This window comes from Chinchilla lanigera, unplaced genomic scaffold (genome assembly GCF_000276665.1).
Source record: "Chinchilla lanigera isolate Chin_1 unplaced genomic scaffold, ChiLan1.0 scaffold00011, whole genome shotgun sequence".
Taxonomy (NCBI): domain Eukaryota; kingdom Metazoa; phylum Chordata; class Mammalia; order Rodentia; family Chinchillidae; genus Chinchilla; species Chinchilla lanigera.
This window is the reverse complement of record NW_004955412.1, coordinates 5836128-5863102: the sequence shown is the minus strand read 5'-3', so window position 1 is coordinate 5863102 and position 26975 is coordinate 5836128. Positions and strand designations below refer to the sequence as shown.

At 44.7% G+C, this 26975-nt stretch overlaps 1 protein-coding gene across 2 annotated transcripts in view; it reads left to right on the top strand.

The window, feature by feature from the left end:
* Positions 1-26975, top strand: part of Mmp20 (matrix metallopeptidase 20) — a 53567-nt gene that overhangs the window by 5914 nt on the left and 20678 nt on the right. Inside the window, exons 1-8 of one of the 2 annotated variants that reach the window (XM_013511099.1) lie at positions 369-732; positions 2487-2636; positions 2881-3210; positions 9198-9445; positions 13290-13438; positions 15304-15429; positions 16147-16308; positions 18430-18571. In XM_013511099.1, the coding sequence (XP_013366553.1) occupies positions 2965-3210; positions 9198-9445; positions 13290-13438; positions 15304-15429; positions 16147-16308; positions 18430-18571 (1073 nt within the window). In that variant the 5' untranslated portion in view covers positions 369-732; positions 2487-2636; positions 2881-2964. Of the gene's footprint in view, positions 1-368; positions 733-2486; positions 3211-9197; positions 9446-13289; positions 13439-15303; positions 15430-16146; positions 16309-18429; positions 18572-26975 lie in introns of those variants that run through there. The other variant, XM_005377979.2, reaches the window with a different exon arrangement.

The following is a 26975-nucleotide window of genomic DNA, read 5'->3' as shown; positions in this document are numbered from 1 at the left end:
TAAGAACTACTTTTGTGCATTAGAATAGCGGCTACTGGAACTAGACGTATCTAGATTGTACTCCATTTACTCTGCTCCTAATGCAGAACTGCTGATACTCTTTAGAACCCCAGAAGTAAGAATGTCTTCTCTTTATTGACCTCAGAATTTCACACCATCATTCCTCTCACCCCAACACCCTCCGCCCTGCCTGCCCTTGCACGGGGCCAGTGGGATGAACTGTGACAGAGAATAGACCAGATGACAAGATGAACAATCGAACGTGTCAAGGATTCAGTCCTTGCCCGGTTTTGCCAGCTTCTATGAAGAGACGGTAGTTGGACAGCAGAGGACAAAAAGCATAAAACATTTTGAAAGATTATTGTGATCTTCTCCTTTACTGAGACCGAAAAAGAAAAATTATATGTTTATGCATCCGTCCGTTCATGAAATAAACTTGGTTAACTTTATTAATATAATCTTTGAGGGGCTTGTGATTTAGCTGGATAAATCTATAGAACTGTGTGGTTTTTTTCCCTCTGAGACACACATTTAATGCATCTCTCAGTATGTAACAGATACGCTGTCCGCCTGGGTAACATGCTGCTGAGTACCTGCTGGTGTTCACTGGACCCCACAGACCCGCTCCAACCCATCTCTCGGCCATGCAGGAAAATGTAGCAGGACACAAAGAGGCAGAGAGGGAGGAGAGGTGGCTGTATGAACAACCTTGACTCTCATCTAAATGTGAAGGTAAATCATTTATGGACTTCCATGGTTCATAAATTATTTGCAACAGATTTCACCAATAATTTTCAAAAACTAGGTTATATTTCCACGGAGAAGCAAGGCCCCAAGCGGCGAGAATGTACTGAACACTCTCTGTGCTGTGGTGTCCTCGGAACTCTTTAGACTTCTTATTTTACCTCGCATTCCATGACTGTGTTTGTTTAACTAATTCAGTGGTTTTCCTTCTATAGCATGCTGTAGAGCTGCATGGAGAGCTCGTTAAGCCTCTGACCAATGGGCCTTGTTCTCAGAATTTCTGATTCAGGGAGCCTCATGCATCCTGAGAATCTGAATCTGCTACCAGTGCCAAGGTGTTGGTGCTGCTGCTGATCCGCAAACCACGAGAATCACTGGTGTACTCATCCATTAATCCATTCAAAAGCATTGATTCAAATAATAGCCAACCATGTGCTGGACACCAAAACACGGAACATTGTTTCATAAGAGGCAATATCTACTGAGTGCCTTCCTAGAAGCTTTGCTATGATATGATTTCTTCTCCATATTTTTCCTTTTGGAGGGGTAGGGGGAAGGTACTGAGGATTGAAGCCAGAGCCTTTGCACTGAGCTACAACCCTAACCATTTGTTTGTTTGTTTTGAGAAAAATTCTCACAGATTTGCTAAAATACCCAGGCTGAGTTCAAACTTACTCTCCTGTCTCAGCTTCCCAGAAGCTAGAATTTTAAAGATGAAAGTAGCACAGTTTAAAGAGAGTAATCAACCTGTTCAAAATCATACACAGTTCTCATGGTTAGGATTTCAACCCTCAAAGCCAAAATGAAATACCAGAGGAAGAATGTCCCCAAGTATAGAGAACGTACCTGGGAATGAGCATAGGATTTTAACCCAGCAGGCATCCTGAGACAAGCCACAGGGGCCCCGTACATCCCAAGAAGATAAGAAAGCTTTTATCTGCAAAAGGGAGAAATTCTCGTACGTTCCTTGGTTTCAATGTCCACTGGTCTCGCTGACCAGAGGCAGGAGTTGGCATCGGTTCATCAGTGGAGCTTCTCCTGGGACAGCATCTCGTCTGAAAAGTTGTAATATTAAATTATTTAACATAAATGAAAATAAAGAAATCCGTGCATATGTCTGCAGTGTGCAAGGCATAGATAGTGTGAAGGACTTTCTGGCGGGCTTTTTTTTAATCCCTAAGATAATTCTTGCACTTCAGCAGGCAGAACCTGAGTTCGCATCCCTTGTACTTTCCCGGTTCTGAGTTTGTCTGGATGGCACAAGAATAACTTCATCTCGGTTTCAGCCATTTCTGCAGAACCCAGGAATACCGGATGCCGAGCGGTACTAGCAGACACCACGCTGTACACCCTGCTGGCCATCAAGCTGAGACGGCTGCACCGAGCAGCACTGTCAGCGCAGAGTTCAAAAAACTAATCCTCCCAGAGGCTAAATAATTTGACCAAAGTCTAGGAAGTATTTTAAAACTTAATCTGTTTCTCTAACTCCAAAGTGCTTTTCCGGCCATAAACACGATTTCTCTGTGCTGTCTTTGGATCAAAAACCATCTCATTGGCAGCTCAGGAAAACACAGTTGGAATCACTCTGAGTCATGGGATCTCTGCAAAAATCTCAGTGTGAATTATTGGTATTATCCTTGCTTATCCTATTTTCATTTTCCCATTAACCAGAGTGCATAAAGAATGGGGAGTTCTGTTCAGCATTAGCTAAAGTGTAACTCCTGTTTTAACTCATTCAAAAGCTTTCCAACAACTACCGGTTCACTTTCCAACCTATGTCAGCACTGCAGAACGCCAGGGCACCTTGACGTGGCAGGAGCTGGTGTCTGTGAGCCATCATCATCCGCAGCATCTATTCCTGAGAAATGTCAAAGTGGACGCAGAAGACACAGGTGACTGGGCTGAATGTGGGGAACTGCTGGGTTATAGTACTCGATTATATTCTCATTCAATTGTACTCTAATCATTTGCCTCTTCTGCAATGAGAATGGAAAAGGTCCCCCCAATTGAAGTTAATCAAAGGTTTCGGTTGAGTTGGGTTCAAATCTATCAAGCTCCCCCCAATTTGTGTAAGTAGCTAACAAACTTCATAAAAATAACTACTTCTCTCCTTTTATGATTTGGTAAATCGCAAAGAAAGAAGCTTGCCCTGATTCCCGTGTATGGTCATGTTACCCCGTCATCAGGGAGAGAACGGGCTGTATAATTACCATTTGAGACATGAATCATCCTTGCTCGGAGGACCCAGACCTGGCTGACTCTATAAAAGGAGCTCAGGGTCGAAGTGCAAATGTGCACCGTCTGCGTCCCCCGGGCTGCTATAATTACCGAGATACAGAGGAGATGAAGGCGCTCCCTGCGTCTGGCCTTGCCGTGCTCCTTGTCACAGCTCTGAAGTTCTCCTCTGCAGCACCCCTACTCGCAGCCACCCCCAGGACCTGGAGGAACAACTTCCACCTCGCACAGGTTTGTGAGTCTTTGCCCGACTCCCCCTCCCCCTCCTGATGTAGGAACCCTAAAAGGGTATAATGAGAAAATGAGCAAAGATGTGCGATTATTTTGAAATCATGTTGGTAAGTTTCCTGAAGTCCAGGTGACGGTAACATATAAGGTTGGTGTCTGGTGCCTTAGGTGCATGTGTTGCATGACTAATAAATCAGGATGATACAAATAATTCACACTGGAATTTTTTGTAAAGTTTACATGACTCGAAGTGATTCCCAGTGGTTTTTTTTTTTTCACTCCTTAACTTTAAAGAAATGGATTTTTAATGAGAGAATTCCCAGCATTCGTGAAAGGGGTGTGGAGACCCTTCACATGGGCTTCTGAGGAGCCTGTCAAAACCACAGCACAGCTACAGCTACAGCTCCCCTTAGGGCTTCCGCTCCGGCCTGCGCCTGCGGGCAGCTTGACCCAGCGGGGCACCGCGGACTGGCCTGCACTCGCGTGCACTGACCCGCCCCACCGCCTGCCTCCCTCATCCATTCCAGTTGGTCAGTTCTCCGGAAAGCCTGTGCCTAAACATCACCTTGACTATACACAAGGAAGCTCAGTGCGACCGCCGATGCCCAGGACAGGCGTGTGTGAAGCTGGACTTTCTCTGAGAGGAAGCCACGTGTAGTTGAGCTAAATTCAAAGCAACCCAGCACGCTGAGATCCACTGGAGAGTGTGCTTTATTGGTACCACCTAGCTTTGAGTCCTTTCTCCCCAGATGTAACCCCGCACCCGCTCATGCCACTCTGGTTCAGAAGCTGCGGAGGTCTGCGACCCCTGCTAGCAGGGCCGTGCTGTGAGGGCAGAGCAGATCTGAGGTGTTGGGAGCCCCTGGTTCTAGGCCAGTGTTCAGGCAGACGCCAGGCCGCGTGTGAACTGACAGCAGAGCTTTCTGAAATCACAAAGGAAAGCAGGCAGCGTTCACTCATTTACTGTCTACCGGGTGACATGCGGTAGAGAAACGTCTGTGCACAAAGCCCGTCCCTGCGTTCCTGGCGCGCACGTGGAGACGACAGAGTGGACCGGACGGTGGGGAAAGAGATGAACAAGTTGATCGACTTTCAGAGAGTGATGTGACGCTGGAAAACATTAACCGCGACTGGGATGGGTGGGCAGAAGTCCAGCAAGGCCTCCGGGAAGAAGCAACGTTTGTGATGGACCTGAACGGAATCAAAGAGCTGCCGGTGAAGACGTGGAGACCGCAGTGAGGCAGAAGAAACACCAAGCGCAGCAGCCCTGGCTTCGAGGACCCCGGAGTGCCGTCCCCCCGCGGGCCGGGGCTGCAGCTGAGAGCCCCCGGGAAGGGGCGTCGGAGGAGCCCAGGCAGAGCGGGCCAGTGGGTGCTGCGGGGAGGGGCGGCCTGGCTTGGGTGAGACCTTCCACCCGCTCTCTTCTCCCCAGGTCACCGGGCGAGAGAACAAACAGCTCCTTGTTCCTGGAAACACCAGACACCTCCCCTCCAAATCTCAGGGAAATAAACATCTACCCTTGGAAATACACACAGGTTCTTAGTTGGTTTGTTTAATGTTCGCTTGCATCCTTCAAGTAGATTTACCAATTCGCATAAGGACTGTGAAAGTGATGGCGTGATAAAAGGCTTATTCTCCTAAGCCAGGGTTTGTTCCAGGTTGTTTGTTTCAACAAATTAGTACAGGTGCTCCCTGATTTATGATGGAGGTACGTCCTGCTAATTTCACGGTGGTTCAAACATTGTAGGTCAAAAATGCGTTGGACACACCGAACCCAGCGCACGTCCTTGCTTAGCAGCGCAGAGCCTAGAGCTTTGCGTTGCTGACCTTGTGGCTGCGGGGCTGGCTGGGCACTGTGGCTCGCTGCTGCCGCCCAGTGGCAGAACCGTGTGGTACCGCAGTTTGCAGCTCTTGAGATCAAAATTCGATGTTTCTACTGAAAAGAAATCATTTTCCTACCTTCACAAAGTAAAAAAAAAAAAATGCATAAAGTAAACCACCATACGTCAGGGACCATCTGATAGAACCAATATAACATTATGACATTTAAAGCAAGGTTTTAAAATTGTCTCTAAAAATGAATTTTCATTTACCACATTACTATAAATCCATAAATAAAAAATAAAACTTTCCAAATGCAAATGCTTAAGTTCAGGTGTCTTTACTACCATTATTTTCTGTGATAAAGATTTCTTACTGTTATTGTCTTTAAGAATTGGTTCGTACTTTTCTTCTGATTACTGTCATCAGAAATTTTTTGATTATTTGTACTATTTTCATAAACATCTTCTTCGAGGCAGAGGTATTCCAGAATATAAGTGAGTTATAATTTATCCATTTTTATAGAAAATAGATCATTTCCATTTGAATAATATTTCTATGGGCATCTTTGTACATCAGGTTACTATAAAGGGATTTTTTTTTCAAGGTAGGTTTCCAGAAGTGGCATTAATAAATAAAAGAGAACTTAAAGTCTTTTGATACATTTAAAAGCATTTTCACATGGAGGAACCTCCCTGGGGCCTCACTCTGGTGTTATTTATAGACAAGAAAGCTAAAAACAAAGAAACTAAAAGAACTGCCCAAGGCTGTGAGTGACCCAGCCTGACCAGAGCTAGAGTTTTCCAGCCTGAAAACTAGAGTTTTCAGAGAGCATCAAAAGTTTTCACAAACCCATTTCTGTGCTTTAGACAGAAAGGAAAAGAAATGTTGAATAAACATACTCTAAACCTCAGCTTGTCTTAGAGCGCACACACACGAGCTCGGACTCCTAGTTCTCAGGAGGGATGTGTTAAAGGACACTAAGGTGCACAGGTGAGGAGGTGGGAGAGGGGCTTGCAGGGACAGACCCCTCCGGGCCTCCATTAGTGTCAAACATTGGAAAAGAAGTGGAAGAAAGAACCACTTTCTAATCAACCCTAAAACCCTGCGGCGTACACAGCGGGGGAGCGGAGAAGGGGCGGGCACAGGGGGCGAAGCTGGTGGGTCCCGAAGTCTTGGACCGGGCGCCAACCCTGAGCCAGGAGCCATCAGCGCGCAAGTGCTGAGATGCGAAGGGTGGACGCAGCTCCACGTGCACCTCTGAGCGCCTCTGGGACATCTTGACGCTGAACAATCTGCTGGAACCTTGCCGACAACTCCGGCAAGAAATTTCCCCGGATTTTTGGGTCTCGGGAGCTTGACTCTTCCAAGAAGCACGCCTTCACACTTTGCCTAAAGAAAAGGAGTTCAGGCATCACCTGGGCATCTGCTCGGAGCCCGGAACCGGGGCAGGCGCGGGGTCTGGGTCTGCAAACCGGTCGTGGTCCCCTGGAGGAGGAAGCACGCAACTGAGTGGGGGACGGTAACTAGAAATCAGAGGAAATCGGGGTGTACAATGCAATGTGATGGACGCTTTACTAGCATAAGCCCCACCTCTTGTGGGAGTAACAGGTAGGAGCGATTCCTTTGTATTCTTTTTAGGTAGGAATGTTGCTAGTTGTATTTTTACTTCATTAAAAATTTCTGTTTGAATTTCATCCACTATAACCAGCCTTCAATATTTTGAACTATAAGTCTAACATCATGTGCATTCTTTAAAAGAATTATGAAAATTATAGATTCAAGGGTCTGGGGGCTTAGCTCAGAGGCACAGTGCCTGCCTGGCAAGTGCAAGATCGTGAGTTCAATTCCTGGTACCAGAAAAAAAACAAAAAAAGAAAAGAAAATTATAGATTCAAGCAGGAAAATTATTAAAACTGTATAATCTCCTTAAATTCTCTAGTTCCATCACGAAGAGCTAAGTGCTCCATGTGACACATACTGCTGGCATGTGCGAGGCCTTGGGGTCCATCCCCAGCTCCACAAAAGCAACAACAAACTGCAGTACTTGAAAAATCAAGAGAAAAAATATAAAGAGATAATCACGCTCAGTCTATGCCTTCCAAAACACTTTCCTATTTAGGGTTAGAATTTGGCTAAAGCGGGTTGGGTCTTGCTTTCATTTAAAATTTTGAGATTTTCGTTTGAGCTTTAAACTTTTTGTTTGGAAAAACCATTTTTTTCATTGATTCTGGCTTTGTGAAATTTGCACTAATCCACTGTTTATTCTGATTACTGAGCTCCCGGTGACCTCCCCATTTACCTTTACTAGAGTTCCAGCTTTTGAATTTATATCACTTTCCTGTAATAATAGCAAAAAAGCATGTTTTTGCTTAATTTGTCACAAGCATCTTCCCTTAGCTGACCATATTTTGTGATAAAGTAATTAGCATATAGCATGTAGCACATAATCTAACAGGAGAACAAAATATTTGAAATTAAAACTGTATGAATATAGAACATCTTATCTGATCCACGGAACGTAAGCTCTGAGGCGCATAATCTGGACATCACCACACGCATTGCATTATCACAGCATCCACTTCCACAAACAGGAACCATCCCGCAAATCCACCTCACCTTGCAAAAAAGACTTGGGGTGACTGCCTACGGTGAGCTAAGCAGACTAGAAATGGGGCTGTCTCACACACGTGCCTGAGCACTGCGTCCAGGTGCCAGGGCCTGAGCGCTCCGCGCGGCCTCTCCCCCACTCCTGGTGGCTCTCATCTCACCCAGGACTTTTAAAGGACGGCCGCCAAGAAAGTGAGCGCCTCCCACAAAGTGCAGGGCGTGAGAGGACACGGTGTCCTCTCCACACAAACAAGGCCTCCCCCTTCCTGCTTTCCTCAGCGTTAACGGCCCACCACCACTGTCGAAAACTCTGAGAGGTAGGAGAAGGTAAAAACTTAGTCATCGCCTATAACTTCACCACCCAGCAGTAACCAGTAGTAATATTTATATACATTTCCCTTCAGTATTTCCTGTGGAGAGTATTTGGTTAGCTTATGAAACTGTGATTACAGTCACTATAGAGACTTCTCCTCGGCTTTTCTGAGTGTATTGCCATTACATTGAGAATATTTTCCATGCCATTAAATATTCACTTTGCAATATACAAAAAGATAAGCTTAGGAGAGTCGTACTCTTGTATCACATAAATGTATCATAATGTGCCTAACAATATCCTGTTGTAAGATATTAAGTCTCTTCCAATTTTTACTTTTATATGTTTACATAGAATCCAAGTCAACAATGCCAATAATTTATATTTAGTATATAAGAAAATAAATCATTTATGTCTAATAACTAAGCAGCTCTAGACTATGTAAGTTAGGAATTATATACATTAAAACATATATATAAATCTTTAGCTGTTCTTTGGTTATTTTCCTGAAATAAGTCAACTTCCTGGGCCCCAGGCAGGCCTCAGTCCTGCATCTGCACGGCCCTACCTCACTTACTTTTCCTTGACCCTGGCCCCGAGTCATAAAAAGGTGCTTCTGAACAACCTGTAGAGGGGTTTCCAGTGTGTACGTGCAAATTAAACCTTGTGATTTACGGATGAGTGTTTTCTGTGAGGTCTGAAGAGCCCCCTGTCGGAAACTTGTCCCATGGGAAAAGCTCATCCCCCACACACCTAACCGGTGCAGAGCCTCGGCTGACCTGAAAGGTGGTGTACAACACCTCTGAGGGTTAAAAACACACTGATTTTACATTAACATGATGAAAATAGTAAAATGCTGTTTACCAAAGCAACCAGAAGCTCTCATCTTGCAAACTGGCTAAAGATCAATGATAAATATTTGGTCCATAGAAAAAAATGTTCATATCATTGTTCTTCTTACTTTATTTTAAAGAGGGAGCAATAATGTATATTTGTTAGATTTATTATAGGATACAAACTATAAAATGCAAGTGGACAAGAGAAAAAGTAACCCAAGAGCCCCACTACTCAAAGATAATCATTAATAACTTAGGATAGGTGTAAGCTATATCTGTGCAAAATGTCTAATTTATTTCAAAAGTAAGAATATACTCTGCACACTGTTTTTATATCAAGAAGATTGTCCCGCATCTTACTTGTGCGAGAGTCCACGCCGCAGACCTGTCAGCCTGCCTCTCCATTTCAGGCATATCTTGACAAGTATTACACAAAGAGAGGAGGGCACCAGGTTGGTGAGATGGTGTCAAGAGGAGGCAATTCCATGGTGAAGAAGATTAAGGAGCTGCAGGCATTCCTTGGCCTCCAAGTCACTGGGAAGTTGGACCAGAACACGATGGACGTGATCAAGATGCCTCGCTGTGGAGTTCCTGATATGGCAAATTATCGCCTCTTCCCAGGTGAACCCAAATGGGAAAAAAATACTTTAACATACAGGTAATGAGATACAGTATTCCAGGTTCAGAGAGACCTCAATCTCTCTGTCTCTCTGTCTGTCTCTATCTCTCTCTATCTTTCTCTCTCTGTCTCTCTCTGTCTCTCTCTTTCTCTCAATATTTCCCTCTGATCTGTAGAAAGCTCATGACCCCCCATAACCATAAAAAAAAAATAAGAACTCTGTAGGTCTACTTGATAATAACAATGGATGATTCACTTGAAAATAAAATCTCAGGATTCTCTTAATGACAGGCCATTACGGACCATTTTTTCAGTTATAAACAATATATAAATATCTAAAGAAAAGTAGTCTAATGTAGGATAAATAACAGTATCGATTTTTCTTGAAAATAATCTGTTCAATAAGAAAAATAAAACTCACACATTAATAAATTATTTTTTCATTGATTCCAGAAAGCATTTACTGATGATTTATTATCCACCCTAGGCATTCAATTTTGGGGCTATAAGGTGAATAGACCTCAGGGAGCTCACGGTCCTTTAGGGAAGACAGACATGCAGAGAGACGGTTGCCACTCTGAAGGAAAAGAGGAATACAGGTCTGAGCGGAGAACCCTGATAGCACGGAGGCAGGTGGGGGGCTTCAAGTTACCAGGGATTGGTCAGTGACATCAGGAGCTGATCTGAAGGGAAAGTAGCAGTTCCGGTCCCCTACCTCCTTCCTGGGCACTCCCCGCCCTCCTTCCTCCTGTTTAGACCAACAGGCTGGCTACACCCGACAGGAGCCTCCGTCCTTGCTCCTTATGCTCTGGGTGTCGAGGGCAGAAATCCCATCCCCAGCAGCCTGGACCCATCTCTGGGGCCAGCAAGGACTGACCCAAATGCTGATCCAACTGAGGGCTGCATCACCGCAGTGCGCACGGCTCAGCCTGAGGGTGGCCTGAGGGGACGGGACGATGCCGGCAGTGCCGCCCTGCTCATTCCAGGTGGATGAGGTTTGGGAAGGAAAAGTGACCTCTGTTCACAGTTGTGCTCCAGGTCTGGCAGATGTTAGCGGTTTCCGAGTAGAACAGTAGACCAAGCACACAGGGGAGACTGGAACGCCTGTCCTGTTGGGCCACAGGTGTCCAACCAGTGCCCCGGAACCACTGTGCACAGGGCAGGGAGGAGACGAGGGCAGGAAATGAGGCTGAGGAGGCGGCCGGAAGGACACGACCTTAGGGAGTTTGGACTTTGCCTGCACACAGCGGAATCTCAGGCCCGCTCAGAGTCAGACTGTATCGTTAGGACGAGCACCTCACGACAACATGTGGGGATGAGAAAGGGTTGGGCTCTTTGCACTCGTCTAAGCATTGGTGTGCTGTATCTGGAGCTTCACCACTCACAGGAGCCAGTCTCTAAAATGTCAACCATGTTGGAGCCAGTTGTTGAATTTCTATGACTGCTGGGAGCTGGTTGCTAGGATAGGCCATTATTAAATTATGTACATTTACAAATAAATTATACTTCAAAGCAAAAGTAATCAAAGCATATCACTTTCTCCTTTGCCACATTTTACCTGTATCATTACGTAGATTACCTATATTCGCACCTCTGTGTGCATCAGCCTTATCTATATGGTGGAGATGCCACACGGAGGTGCGTGCCTGCTGACCTTTCTCAAGGCTGTGGTCAAGGGTGACAAGTCCGTAGCTTGAAATTAGCCCTAGTGAGAATATTTACAACGCGGAAATCAGAAAACCATACCAATCAGGAGAACTGTCCCCAGCAGAACTGGCAAATCGTTGTAGTACTCGTATGAGCAACCAGCCTGGAAGCCAAAGCACTTGGTCTTAACCATTTGTTACCTGCTGTGCACTTGTAAAGCCATAAGGTGGCGCTCTGAACAAAAGAATCTAAGAGCTAGGAAGGAGAAAATACCCCACGAATTGAACGGAAGTCATTCAGGAATGTCAAACTTGAGACAAGAAAAATGTATGTAAGTCCATGGAGTCTTTGCATAGTTCTCATAAACTGTGCCCTAGAATTTTAGGCCTGAATATAGCAACAAGGACCTTGGTTCAAGGTAACACAGCTTTTGGAGAAGCATAACGTTTTGCAGTCAGTTGAGCAACCCCAAATCCCTCTGCACTCCCATGCTGTCCGTCTACTAACGGCTCCCAAACAAGTCCCTTATCCCCTCCCCACCAAAAAAGACACTACAGGCCTCCTCAGTGGTCTATCTGCATAGCTCATGGGTTTCAGAATAACTTCACAAAACCCAGACGACTTTAAAAGAAAAAATAGCACCGTGCTTACATGCATAAGCTTTGAAGTCGGACAGAGATGGACTCAAATCCTGACTAATCACAACTCTGTATGATAAAGACAGTGATTCCCTACTTCTGGGGTGTTTGAGACCTGCGTAACATAACATGTTCCAACTATTTAGAGCCACGCTCAGCACAGAATGTGTCTTCAAAGAATATTAGCAATGATTACCACTGCATTTTTCAACCAACAGACCTCGGGTCAGAATTCTGTCTGCTTTCTCTGCTTTTTCTGGTGCTGTCCTATTCTCCACTGTATCTTTTCCAGCTCAACATGCATAATCGGCTCAAAGGAGTGGCTGACTCATCTATAATGTGAAGAAGTTTCACACTACTAACTATGCAAAGCAGTTAAGTCACAGGTTTGTATTGCAAAGTAGAGTAAACGTATCTGGGAAGCATTAAGTAATCCCCTTAAGGGTCTTCCTGATCTCCCCCTTTAACTCTACAGCGGTCTCCTTTTGGGCCCAACTCCAGGGTTAAAGAGATCCTTCTTCCTTCTCTTCCATCCTGAACTGAGCTGTTTACCATCCTCTCTGCGGGACGTGGTCCTTCTTTTTCGGACCTGGGCATTGCCACTGTTGGTTCCCGGTTGCAATTGTGGCTTCTGCATCAGAATGACTTAGAATGCATGCTAAAATGCGTGTTTCTGCACTTTTCACAACTCCCCAGGCAGTGATCACAGGTCCTGAGGTCTGAAGGCCCCTGAGCAGTCCCTAAACAGCTAGCTTTTAATTTTTAATCTATCAAGCATTTCTCGAACATTTGCTGCATGCAAGGATGGAGTAGGAGCTGGAGAAAGAGAGAAAGTAGGCTTGGGTCTGCTCCCCAAGCCCGCTCCTGAAGACTGTGTTTCTCATTTACACCGTTATTGCAGCCCAGGCCAAGGACCCTGGGGGAACCCCCTCCCTTCTTGGCACGCTACCAGGAGCCCCAGGAGAATCACCACCTCTGCTTCCACCCCCATACATCCAAAAAGCACTGTATCTTTCTGCCTTCAAATGTCACGGTCACCCCGGAACTTGCTGCAGTGCTCAATCCTCTCTCAGCTCCAGCGAGCGTGCTTTCCCACACTAGCACTTCCTCTTTCTCTCAGAACACACCACGTTCCCCAACAGGTCTGGGGGAAACTTGCTAGCCCTCATATGAGAATTTGTAAAACCTCAAAAGTACACATTTATATTTTTTAATAATTGAAAACTTCCAGTCCCTTTTGAGGAAAAAGAGGGCTTCTCGATTAAAGCCATTTTAGGAAGATAAACTTCTTACCAACTGTAACATTTCCCAAGTACCACCCTTTGAAATTAGTGGCAGCGCAGTAACAAAGAAAGCCAGGCTTTCTTAGTACCGGATTCTCTCAACGGTCTCTCGTTTCTCTTCTTAATTTGTCTTATTGCTGAACATGCAGCTACATGTATGAAAAAAGTAGAGATCATTTGGAAGGAAGGAAGTCTAAATTACAGGTTTATGCTCAGTCTTTTGGTTTTTACTTTTTATCTTTTGTGATACAGTGTTTGCCTTCTTCATTTAGGAACACGTACTGGAAAGAAAACGTGTTTCTCTTCTTTTCGCAGAATATCCAAATACGCCGCGTCCATGCGCCCCGCCGAGGTGGACAGAGCGATCGAGATGGCTCTGCGGGCCTGGAGTAGCGCTGTCCCCCTGAACTTCGTGAGAGTGAACTCAGGAGAAGCAGATATTATGGTATCTTTTGAAACCGGAGGTACTGGTGCTTCTTAGGCTCTGTCTACTAAAGCAAAGCACTGTCCCCATCCTGTTCCTTCCGCACCTTTCATCCAAGCGGTCAGCACAGCCCTCCCTCACTCAGTGCTGGGGGCGCAGGGGTAAGACCTTGGCCAGTTCGTGATCTTCATCGGGCCTCGAAACGCAAGGAGAGGAGTTCTTACAACTTCTAGTCAGCATCGTACTCGCTAGGACTGACTCACCGTAACAAGCTTTCAGTATGGTTTTGTCACATCTGGGGCCAAATTCTGTCGGGTTTCACTGACCCCATGGGCTGGGAGGCCACCTGAGCTCGGCCATTCCTAGCACCATTTCCCTCTTTCACACTAGCCAGGAGTCCCTGACCTTGGGTCCTCACTGGGGGAAATAAATTCCACAGAGACGCCGCTGCAGCTCTTCCCCTGTAGAAAAGTGGCCACCTCTCGGGGGTGCGTGGCAGTTCGATTGCGACTTGCGCCCTCTCCCAGCCCCTCACTGGTCCTGGAAGGAAGACAGCGCAGGTTCGCACAGGGAATGGTGCGGAGCTCTGAGCCCTTTTCAGAGAAACGGCAGGTGGGAAGTAGGTCAGGGAGGCCCAAGCGGCCCGTGGGGTCCCCGCTCTCCGCAGCTTCCGAACGGTTATGTTAAATGAGAACTGCTGCCTCTCCCACTCCACAATGTTTCTAAGAGTCCCTGAAACTTCAGGTACCGACCTTAACTTTAATGATGTCACTGTGGGAAAACGTCCTGAGGAGCTAGGAGAGAGAGCAAGCAAGTCTTGAGTCCAAGACCTTTAGAAATTGCCCTAATGTAACCTAGCCCTTGAAGTTTCTGTTCCTTTCTGGGACAAAGGCCACTTGGTAAAGGGGCAGGAGAGTGTGACTCGGGGCAGCTGTGGAGGACGTGGAATTACTGCGTGGCTCGCTCTTGATTTTTCAGGGTGTGCCCTGTCCCCTAACACAAAGGCCACTGGGCAGCCTGATTGAACTGCACTGGACTCAGACCTGAGACATAGTGTACCTGAACTTTGTTTTGTTTAATTTTCATAAAACTGGGTGTCCTCCCTAACACTCCGAAAAATTGTGAAATGTAGCCTGTACTACATCACTCACTTTGTCCTTCTTCCTTTCTGTTTATGAGCTGTTAATTAAAATACAGATAGTAAAACAAAAATACCGCAGTACCTAGGATATAAATGCCTTTGTTTGCAAACAGTTCGCAAAATTTTGTTTTTGTCTGCAAACTCTGCACCAGGCGGCCACCTTTCCCACACAAGCACAAATGTGGCCAACTTTTCCAAATCATAGAATAAATTAAGTTTGTGAACTGAGGTACCACTGTATGTAAAATTTTAGAAGTTAAGGTTTTCCTTTATTACTTGCGTAAGTTTTATACATGTGGGCATACCAAAGTTACAGAGATTGTTTTCTTTTTGACACTTCCTTGAATTGAATTATATTGGGTGATAGAACCACAAACCGCAGGCTTGTTGGGTTTACTACTGCTGTATTCTGAGAGCCCGCCCTGCCAGCGGGTTCACACTCCAGTCAGTGGACCAGTTACCGTCAAAAGTCCATCTGTTCTTTCTTCCTTTCTCATTTTGTAATGCACGGCAGATCTATAGTCCACAGTGCGCTATGCGTCCTGGTAAAACCAATAACAATGCTTTCTAATTTTAATGCTGTCAATGAAGTAGAAGATAGTCCTTCTTATTTCTCAATGGGCATTCACTGATAAGTGAAACTTCTTACTATAGAAAACACTAATACCCAAAGTAAACTCAAGCATCAACACTATTCACAGTGTCCATTCCCTGTGCCTCTGAAAGGTCAGGAGCTGACCGTGTCTGCGTTTCCTGTCATGCAGATCACGGGGACTCCTACCCATTTGATGGGCCTCGCGGGACGCTAGCCCATGCGTTTGCACCTGGAGAAGGCCTGGGAGGAGACACGCATTTCGACAATGCCGAGAAGTGGACTTTGGGGATGAATGGTATATATGCACAATTCACCATAACCTGGAAAATATTGTACCTTCTTCTGGGCCTCCATCATGGAACCTTGAGGTTCAACGTCCCAAGCCACCCTTTAACTAGGGAGGCTGGCTAGGAAAAACAAGTAAGCCAAAAATCCACAGGGGAACACACCATAAGGGAAAAGACCCACCCAAGATTATACTGTAGGCTTGTCTCATGATCTCTGTTTCATAACATATGATCTCAAGAACTGGCCTTCCCCTCCTCAACACATAGCTCCCTTTTTGTCAATTACGTAGCAGTCATTGTTTCTTGCTAGTGTTGGCAAAAAGCTTCGAATCAGTATATCCTGAGGAACAGCATGGGGATGGGAATGAAGATTCCAGAATAACATGCAGGTCACTGGAAATCCGCAGTGTGAAACGTGAGCATGAGAAGGAGTAGGCTGTGATAGCAGAACACCATACAGGCGCTGGTGGTCCAAATTTATGGACTACTGCAGATTTCATTGGCCCCATTAGCTCCAAGACCCTCCTCTAGCAAGCTGTCAAGCATCTCCCCCAACCCCAACAGGGGGAAAAGAAAGAGACTGAGGTCAGCAAAACTAAGCGTCAGAATATCCTGACAAACTGTGAAGAGTCTAGATGATGTGGACATAAATTCTCCTGTACAGACAGATGATAGAGAAAACAAAAACCTGTGCTGATGCTGCCATTCTGTCTCATACTGTTCAGGTTTCAATCTCTTTACCGTTGCTGCTCATGAGTTTGGCCACGCCCTGGGTCTGGCCCATTCCACAGACCCTTCGGCACTGATGTACCCAACGTATAAGTACAAGAATCCCTATGGGTTCCGCCTTCCTAAGGATGATGTGAAAGGGATCCAGGCGTTGTACGGTATGACAGCTATACTTCTTTGACCCCCTCACCCTGAAAGTGACAGATTTTCAGTCTCCAACTGAAAGAAGGGTCATTTTTCCAGGAGTTACCTGCATAGGTAAAGATTACACTATAGACCTCAGCCCCGTTGAGGTCTTTTTGTGAAGAGCTTATTTACCAGTTATGGATTTTGCTTTCTTTTTTCTTTTCTAATATGTGCAACTAAATTTTGCATCTTTCCTCCAAAACATTCTGGCCTTGACTGGACATAGAACGTTCATCATTTGTTTTTCCAGTAGGTCAAAAGTTACACAATGGAAGAACATGGATATATTTTATAGTTCATATACTATACCGTGTTTACCCATTTGCAGATAAGTGCCCTTAGCTTCCCAGAAATAGCCTTGGTGATAATAATAACTCACCACTCAGGTGTGCGTATAATCTGTACTTCATGGACCGTGATCCCGTGCATCCTCCCCTGCCACCCTTGTGACAAGGTTGTAGTGTGTGAAGTGTTCTCCTCATTCGATAACTGAGAGAACTGAGGGTCAAAGGCAGTTGAGTATGCTAGGATATTCGCATTATCTCAAGTGTTAACATTCTTCCAAAGATAAGAAAGGATTATTAGAAATTCTATATCCACTTTTCCTAACAGGCAAAACAGTACATAAGAAGGGATCTAGAGATATCCTTGTATGTTGACAGTTTCTCTTTAATGAACAAGAAGGCAAAACAAATGTGGGGGACTTCCCCTCAGGCCTGGAAGACCAGGTTCTTCAGCCTCTGCTTGTCAGAACCTCTCCCCACCCTCTCAGCCTCATGGGCCTGGAGAGCCACATCTCCCAGTGGCTTCCTGCCTATTTGCAGGCCAACCAGCTAAGAGGTGCACACATCTGCAGACAGATGTTGCCCAAGGCACAGAAGACAGAAGCCTGTAGCGAGCTCCCATTTCCAGAGAGGTTAGATGCCACTTCTGCTGCACCCTAAGGGACAGGGTAATGCTGTGAATGTGGCAACTCTACAAACTCCTCAGAGCACCCATAGCAGAACTCAAAGTGAACAATTCTCATGGGCCACCAAGAAGGACTAGCGCATACACTTGTCTGATGCCAGCACCACCAGACCAGGAGCCAAAGCACATGCTTGACATGGTCATTTACACACGAGGAAGAGAAAGGTAAAAATACGGCTTTGTGTTGCCAGGGTGCAGAAACATCCCCCGCTGCTGACCGCCTTCCACTCCCGGTCCTCACCGCAGTTCCAGTTTCCCATCTCCTTCCACAGCCTCACCTCCGACCCTCATCCCATTGCTGACCCCGGGCCCCGGTCTCAATCTATCTCTGCGCCTCATCAGGCCCTGGACTCCTCCCCTTCCCTCATTCCTTCCCTGATTCTCACCTCGGGCTGCCACAAGCTTCACCAAGGAGCTAGGGTCTTCCAAAGACACCGGTGAAGGCAGGCCCAGCTCCTTCTACAGCCGGCAGAGATGCAGGGGAGATGCGAACACCAGCAGCTCCCACGAGGAATGGGCCCCAGCTTCGCAAGCAGATCCACCAGAAGACAACTTTAAACCGCAAACGTCCTGCGCACTGCAGCTCCACTCAGTCTCTCCTCAGGGCCTCAGAAAAGCGTTCAGCAGAGCGCAGGACGCCAAAGACTGTAGGGAAAAAGTAAGGAAGTGCACACGAAAGTTCAATCTTTGTGATAAAAATAACTTCGTTACAAAGAAATGCTCAGGGACAAATTTTAATTACAGTACATTTCTAATTCAGAGAACCTGTAGCTACCAAGGAAGGCAGTAGCGACAATAGATTAGCAACAGTTCTTTAAACATTTACTGTGTTCCAAGCTTTACAGACATTATTTAATTCTTGCAACACTCTTTGGAAGTAAATCCTGTGATTACTATCTTCATTCTACAGCTGAGGAAGCTTCTCATGAAGCTGAGACTTTAAAAAGTTAATATATTTGCCTCAAATCACGCAACTCAGCTCTTAGGGAAGCCAAGACATGTCATTGACGGCCATGTCTTTACGACATCACACACAGAGTGAATGTGTATGAACGTCTCCAGAGCAGAAGTGTACAAACTCTAAACTCCTGGTATGATTTTGACCAAGAGATTTTGAATCCTAGGACCCCGGAAACCGTTCCTGGGAAAACCTACCATTCCCCACATTCCTCCCCACAAGCCGTCCTTCCCTGATGTCTGCGACGCCAGCTCATCCTTTGATGCTGTGACGATGCTAGGAAAGGAACTTCTGCTCTTCAAGGATCGGTAAGCCTCGAGCATGCCCGCAGCTACTGTCAGGCCTCAGCTCAGTCCAGAAGACCATCACCCCAGAGGTCCTTGTTGCTGCCATGTCTGAAGATCACGCAGAAATGGTGTCTTTAGAGGCAGTAGTGTGGGCAGGCTTCGGAGTCTTTGGGAAGGTGTAGAACTTCCAAAACTAGTGTTTGTGGAACACCTAGTATGGCCTCGGTGCTGTGCTAGGTTCTTTCCACACATGTACAGTATTTCTTCTAACCCTTTTCACTGTAGAGATTAGAATCTCCAATTTACAGAGAAAGAAAGTAGCTCAAAGAGAACAAGCATATTTCCCAATCTGACAGTTAAGTGGCTGAGCTAGGATAGCAAATCAAAGTTATGTGATATCTGCTTTGTTTACTACTATGTGGTTAGTAAGAGCACTTAGTAAGTGCTCAATAAATATTTGATGGATGAATGCTGGCTGAACAGTTGAGCATATAGGAGGATGGATGGATGGACAGGTGGAAAGATGCATGGATGGATGGATGGATGGATGGATGGGTGGATGGGTGGATGGAAAGATGGATGTATGGAGGGAGGGATAGATGGAAAGATGCATGGATGGATGGATGGATGGATGGATGGATGGATGGATGGATGGAGAGGTGGAAGGATGAATGGATGGATGGATGGGTGGATGGGTGGATGGGTGGATGGATGAGTGGATGGAAAGATGGATGGATGGAATGATGGATGGATGGAGAGGTGGAAGGATGGATGGATGGATGGATGGATGGATGGAGAGGTGGAAGGATGGATAAATGGATGGATGGATGGATGGATGGATGGAGAGGTGGAAGGATGGATAGACGGATGGATGGATGGATGGATGGTTGGATGGAAGGATGGATAGACGGATGGATGGTTTGTTGGATGGCAAGATGGAAAGGTGGAAGGATGGATGGTCAGATGGATAGGTAAGTGAGTGGATGATTCTAAGGTAAGAACTCTTACTAACCTCCTCCTTTTCCCCCCTCTCAGCTTTCCCCCTGTCAGCTATCAGCATAGAGAAAACAGGTCCCTTCTCCCCACACTCTAGGTTTTCAGGGAGTCTGGCTGTTGTCTCCATGGCACTGGGAACTATAATCACTTCTTAGGAGAAAAAGAAAAACAGCAACTCTCACCTATATTTCTCCCTTTACTGGAGACAAAGTTCAACCACACCAGAACGAACAGAGAAGCTCAGGAATATGTGTATATGACATTTTTCCTTTCACTGGAAAAGTGTTCACTGAGCCTGTATTGGGTACCAAGCACTCTCACAGTATCCACAGACATAAAAGTGGATTGATACCCACTTTACCTTTGCATGCCTCATGACTGCATGAGAGAGGACCCTCAAGAAGCACTGCACAACAGTGTGACACACACTACGTAAGGTAGAGCTGTGAGATTAAAACAGAGAGCAAGCACCTGGGGACATCCAGCGAAGCCTTACAAAGGAGATGCTGTCAGAAAATCTCACATTTCTTTTGAAAATAGATCTTTTAGCTATTATTACCAGAATATTTGTGTTCATTCAAAAAAAGAGAGAGTAACAAAATATTCAAAAGAAATCATAATTTGCACAGAATCTTACACCCAAAATACTTGAGCTGCCATGACAGAATACCCGAGACTGGGTAGCTTAGAGAGAAATTTCTCACTCCTCTGGAAATCCAAGGTCCATGGCCTTACAAGATAGGTTTCACTCTGAGACCTTTTCCTTTGGTTTCCTGTAGGCAGCTAACTTCTCACTACTCTCACGTGACTTCTTTTAAGCACAGAGAGAGGGGGGAGAGAAAGCAAATCTGCTTTCCAGCGTCTCTTTTACAAGGGCACTAAATTCCATCACTAGCGCCTCGCCTTCATTAGTTCATTTAAGCCTAATTATCTCCCCAAAGCCCATCTCTACATACCATCAAAATGTGAGTCAGAGCTTCAACATATGAACTGGGGGGATGCAGACATTCAGTCCATAGCACAGACTGATGGAGGGGGTGCTGTTGTACCCCCTCCAGGCCTTTTCTCTGAATCGAGAGATAGGTAATGTAAACAACAGGCAACGACAAGGATTTCAAACAGAGAGATTTCACCAGTTTCATTGATTTATAAAATTTTTTCACTCAACAATATTTTATTTTAAATAAATTTTAATTTTTTATACATTATACATTATTGCAATGAGTAAATACAGTATCACTTTTTTAACCAATCTCATATTTATGAACATCTATATGGTTTCCAATTTTTAAAAGTTAGGGTCATCGTAAGCTAAATCTTTAAGAACAGATAGGTATTTAGTTTTCAAAGGCAAATTAGAGCAGAGTTCAGGAGCTCAGGCTTTCTTCTCAGACGAAGTGGGCTTGAATCCCGGCCCCTCTTAGCAAGGAGGCGGCCTTGGACAAGCAGCATTAGAGACACATGGAAGTGTGCAGTAAATGGCAGCTGCTTGTTTGAGGAGTGGGAATTAAAAATATATATACTGGGGGCTGGGGATTTAGCTCAGCGGCACAGGTCGTGAGTTTGATTCCTGGTACCGGAAAAAATATATATATATATATACTGTACCATGGTAGCTTAGAGACCAGTTAGGGCATTTAGAGAACCCAACTGATTTCTTATTATTATTTATACTTACTGATTTTTTTAATTTTTAAGACTTATTAGCATTGATGTCATTTCTATTGACTATTCTTGTGAGCCTACAATAACAGACAGAAAGTCTCTCTAAAGAAATAGCAAGCTTATTCAGGAGTAAGAAGGGAGCTGTAATCCAGGACATTCTTGCTGTGGCAAATCACAAGGGCACCGGAGGAGGTAAGAGCAGGAGGATGAAGATTTCTGAAACAAAGCTGGTTAGTCACGGAGGCTCGTTGCCAACGCCAGAGATTGCTCATTCATAGCACTGGCTGTTGCTGGGGAGATGTCTTCATAGAAGCAACTTGCCTGGAATGCGTTTGCGCTGTCAGAGAAGGCTTGAAGTAGTTCTTAGCTCTGACACGCAAGCATGAGGTCCCCTCCCTTGTGAGCTCCAGGCTCCGCTTTGGTTTGCATCTAACGTGAGTGACTACGTCTTGGTATTAGCAGCTTTTACTTTTCTGAAAATAAACCAAGCAGAATTGATAGCCAATGGCCCAAGGGAGGCAAGTAAGGGGCAGGACAGGAGGCGCTTGGGACACAAGGCTAAGAAGCACTAGCTTCGCCAGAAGATGACATTGTCAGATGCTGAGGCCACACGCAGCACTTGCTCAGCAATAAAGAAATGCACTAAGCATCACGCCGAGAGTAGGTTATTCCTTGGGTGAATATCAGTGGTTGCAGTAGAGACAAGGCAGTGAGTTCAAAGATTTGTCACAATTTCATTCAATCATAGCCCTTTAAGAGGCAAAACCAAGCAAACACCTATCAAACAATAACATTTAGCCATTGCTAATGATTATTTGAAGGTGAGATGTCTTTTAACATGGTCTTGACTATGAATATTGAAGTGAGAGAGGAATAGAAAAGACGCAGCTATAAGAGGCAGCCAGAAATGAGTGACGGGGGGGGGGGCACTGCAGAGGAGGAGGTGGCTGGCTAAGAGTGTGAGGAGCTACTGTGTTAGGGCAGATAACTCCAAAGAGCTGTGAAGAGGGACAGGAGGACAGTGGTCAGCACTGGATTTGCCTCTAATTCACCGCAGACAGTAAAATGAGGGTGTTGTCTGATAATAACAGTGACTCAGTGTGTTTGGTACCTGTTACACGAAACACCTTGTTATCAATGCTGGAAGTACCCCTGTGCATTAGACAGTATTCTCTCTTTGTAAGGTGCAGAAAAAAGAAGCACCTGTCGGGAGCACATGGTGAGGTTTGGAGCCAGGGTCCACATCTATGCTGTCACAGCCCAGAGCCCGCGCTCCTAACTCCCCTGCCCTGTAACTTCCCGAGGTGCCGTCCAGAGCTGGAATTCCAGGGCTCTACAGCTCTGTCCCCTCCTGGCTGCCAGCAAAAGTCCCAGCCTGGACAGAGAACAAAGAATCCTTTCAAGGCACAGTTACAATGGCAACCAAGGAGCCTCGATTGTGAAAGCGCTCGTGTCTGCTCTCTCCCACTCTTCAGCCTGGAATTCCCCGTCACCAACAGCATCTGTGGATGGGGCATTTCAAGCTGTGAGTTAACACTAACGCAGTTTGTGTCCAAAGCAAGATGGGGCGTGGCGCCTTTTGGAGTCCCCCTGAGGTTGTTAAACACTCTGGACAGTGCGTATCGGCACATTCAAACGCGCTAGGGGAGAGAAGAGAGAAAGGACTGGGTTTGCAACCATCCAAAAATTATACTTGCATCCTTCATCCTCGCTGGGGTTTTACCCAATACACTTTTAAGGATAAAGTCAGGAATATCACAATCACATACAGATTTTAAAAGAATGAAAGATTTTACAAATGGAGCAAGCATAATATTTGATCTTGTCCAAACCCTACCTTTTAAAGATAGGGCGACTAGACCCAGTCTCTGGATGCTGGGGAACATCCGCTACAGGCCAGGTCTTCTGACTCCTAGCTAGAGTTTATCTTATCACCAACACGGACCATTGATGGCTGTGAAACAAACGGCTAAGCACTGAGTTTTAACTTGAATGATGTACGCTTTTTGACTGTCACACAGTTGAATTAGTAGGAAAAGCATTTTCATGCTGTCCTCAGACTCTGCTGGCAAACTGGACCACCACCAACATGAAGTATTATTTTCCTCAAAGTTTATTTTATAAAAATAAGTGCATTATTGTTACATTTTAAAAGATAGTATAGATCTTCTAATGCAAAGAAAAAGCATGTCTAAGGGTTATGCAGATAGGAATGGAAGAGAAGGATAAGGGTAAGAGGCATTCTGGACCACTCACAAGCAGAAGCAGGACACTCATTTGGCCAGAACAATGGAAAAGAAGAGTCAAAGAAGGAAACAGCCGCATGGCTGAGAGAATTATAGTAGCATTATTTATATCAGAAAAGTCAACAAGGTTTTCTAGACACAAAGGCATAGTGTCAGATGTGTCAGATTTCAAGTGATGACGGTTCTACTCGGGTTTCATACAAATAAGCTAGCTCAGGCGTGATAGCCAGAGGTCTCGTGGGCTTGGATTCTTCCATGTGGAGGAAGCAGTTAAAGATGTGAATATGGACAACAGATCTGAAGAGAGAAAAAGCAAGGACATCTAGGGAATGAGCCTCAGAAATGACAGCAGTGAGGAAAAGCATTGAGTAGAGGCCAGAGTGAGACAGCGTTCTAGAATTAGTCATAACAGCAACAATAATAATAGCTGACATTCCATGGTTATCTGTGAGGCGCTGTGAGTTACGCTAAGCACGTAACACTCGTTTGCTCATTAATCCGCACTGCTATAGCTCCCAGGCGGAATGTCACCCTCAGTCCGCTTGATATCAGAAACGAAATCCCTGTGGCAGAGTCCCGATAAATCAGGGATGGAAGGGTCATCTTACTTTCGGTGTTTGTTCCGTTTTGGTTGTGTATGACCAACAGAGGGAAATGATGCTGAGGCCACCAGACTGAGCACTGAAGGAGACACTGTTTGGCCAGGATAACTACGGAATGCGGCCGCAGCAGAAGAGTGAGGGTCAGGGCAAGTCCTGAGAGTTGAAAGTTGAAAACAGTAACTAGAGAGCCACTGGAGAACCTCGTTACTAGTACAGGAAGTTAGCTGGAAGAGGCAGCAGGGTCAAAAAGGCTTTCAGGGCCAGGGATGTAGCTCAGCGGCACAAGCACCTACCTGGCAAGCACAAGGTCATGAGTTCAATTCTTGGTACCAAAAAAAAAAAGGATTTCAAAGATGGAAATGTTCATGCTTGAGAACATGAAAAGCAGCCATAAAAAAGAAGAAATGCTATAAGAAGGAGGGACAGTGAAATGAGTAACGACTGTGATTAGGGCATTTGAATGTCGCGTTTCCAGCTCCCCATGACTTGAAGGAAGCCCGGGCAGCTTCCTCCTGCCTGCTTTCCCTGGGGCTGCATCTTTCCTGGCTAGAAGTTTGCTTCACTGAAAGTCAAAAACTGGCATTGTACTTACTGAAACCAGGTAAGTATTTAGACATTTGTGAGGAATTTAGATAAAAGCAAGTAAACTAAGATCTCTGATTTAGTCCATTTCTTCTGAACTCTCTCCTTTTGAGTGAAAATGGGGCCTTTTACATCTTCACAGGTTATGGCTTATTAATATGGATCCTGAGAGGCTCCTCAGATGAATGTAAATTCTCTTAAGAACACGGTGCACAGCTTTGACTATTTTTAACTCATATAACTGTCTACACAAGGGTTTTTAATTTTATGAGCTGTACTTTTCATGGGTTCTGTGAAGCGGATGACGCATGGTTGATTTCTTGCCTTCTGAAGCATTCTAAGACATGCAGCCCTGACTAGTGAAACCAAAAGGTGGACGGCCTCTCAGCCAACGTCTCATGACATCATGCACCTCAAAATTTCCAGCGAAACAGCTTTAAAAGGAAGCTTACCTACATTCACAAACTCCATGTTTAAATTTTTACACATCATCAATTAATAGATTTGTAGAGTAAAAACATTTTAAGAATCTACTAGTAATTGTAAGAATAGACCAGACTTTATAGAACATTTTCATATTCATTGTCAATCGATCATTGGTAGCAATTGTGTAAGGCATCATTCTCTCATTCCACAGAAAGAAAGTCAGTATTCAAACAGTTAAATGACTCACTCATCTAGCGCAAAAAGTTTCGAAGCCTCTCTTCTTTCTTTCCTTGTGCTTCATTGCCTGATCTTAGTGGAGTAAGCAGCAATTAAATAGAGGACATCAAAAGAATAGAAAGAAGAAATACTTCTTTAGGAGAAATTCCTTTCTTTAAAGAAAGAAATACTTCTAAGAAAGAAATACTTTAGAGAAAGAAATACTTCCTAAAGAAATACTTCTACAAAAGAAATACTTTAAAGAAAGAAATGCTTCCTAAAGAAATACTTCTTTAGGAGAAATTCCTTTCTCCTAAAAGTAGGAAATCGAATGACAGGAAAACTCCAGGAAACAGAATGATAAGTCAAAGACAATGGGGTTCAGGAGGAGAGAAAAGCGGGGCATGCATTCAGCCGGGAATGAATTGTCTTGCTAGCCCAGGAGATAGGAGGGGAAGGCACCCCTGGAAAGGAGAGATGAATTGGGCCAGCTTAGCTAGCTGGAAAGTCGAACTAAACAAAGGTTTAGTTCAGTGGTAAAGCATGTGCTTAACATGCTTGGGGGGACTGGGTTCAATCCCTTGTACTAAGAGGAAAAAAAGTTTCAACAATACGTATCAGGATACACCAGGCACCGTGATAAACCCCAGGATAAAAGAATGAGTATTGCCTGATCTTGACCCCAAAATATTCAAAGGACAAGAGCTGCAAGAGGGCAGGAAGAGCTTATCAGTAACTTAGTCTCGTTTGATGAATTAGTTACAGCTCTATAGTAAAAGGAAATGAAAATTTCAAAGAATATGAACTCTGCTGATGCAGTATTTCCTGCTCAATCTCCTGGCACCTACTTATTTAGCCAACAAATATTTATTGAACCTTGATTTGTGCCAGGTACATGTTAGCTACTGGGTACATAAAGATCAATAGTGCAGCTAAATATCTAATCATCTGGCCTATAATATCAGTAAGCTTCATTGTTTTGCCCTCCTTATCAAAGATCAGATTACAGACTATTGACATGGTCTGTTTATCTATTTTTATGACTTAGTCCCAATATATACCACAGCTGTTCTTTTACAACATAGGTCAGTTTTTTTAATTATATTTTAAATCCATTTCAGATGCAGTGGGAGATTATTTGCTAGGCTTTTTGGTTCAATTTTAATTCCTTTTAGTATAATAAAATAAGGTAAAAATATACAACACAAATGCACTTATACCTTAGCCCAAAAGTCTTCAATTCTCTGAGAATATTTTCTTATGTTTTATTTTCTACCTGATGTAATTTTTTCTTCATTAATTTGTGGAAATTTTCATGATCACAAGTTCCTTTTGGAGTTCATGATAATTTCCATGAGTGACAGGTGGTATTTTTTCATCTTATGTGTACAATGTATACACTATAATATGTCATATCACAGTGCTTAAACTAGTGTTTCTTAATTTTGACAATACTGCTATTTTGAGACGAGTAAGCCCGTTCTGTTAGGCTGGCTTGTCCAGGTAGATTATTTAATGTATCCCTGGTTTGGATAGCACTGCCCAGCTTTGGTTGTGACAGCCAAAATTATCACCAGGCCTTGCCAAATATTCCCCAGGACACAAAATCACACTTGATTAAGAATGACTTCAGGGGCTGGGGATTTAGCTCAGCGGCAAAGCGCCTGCCTGGCAAGCGCAAGGTCGTGAGTT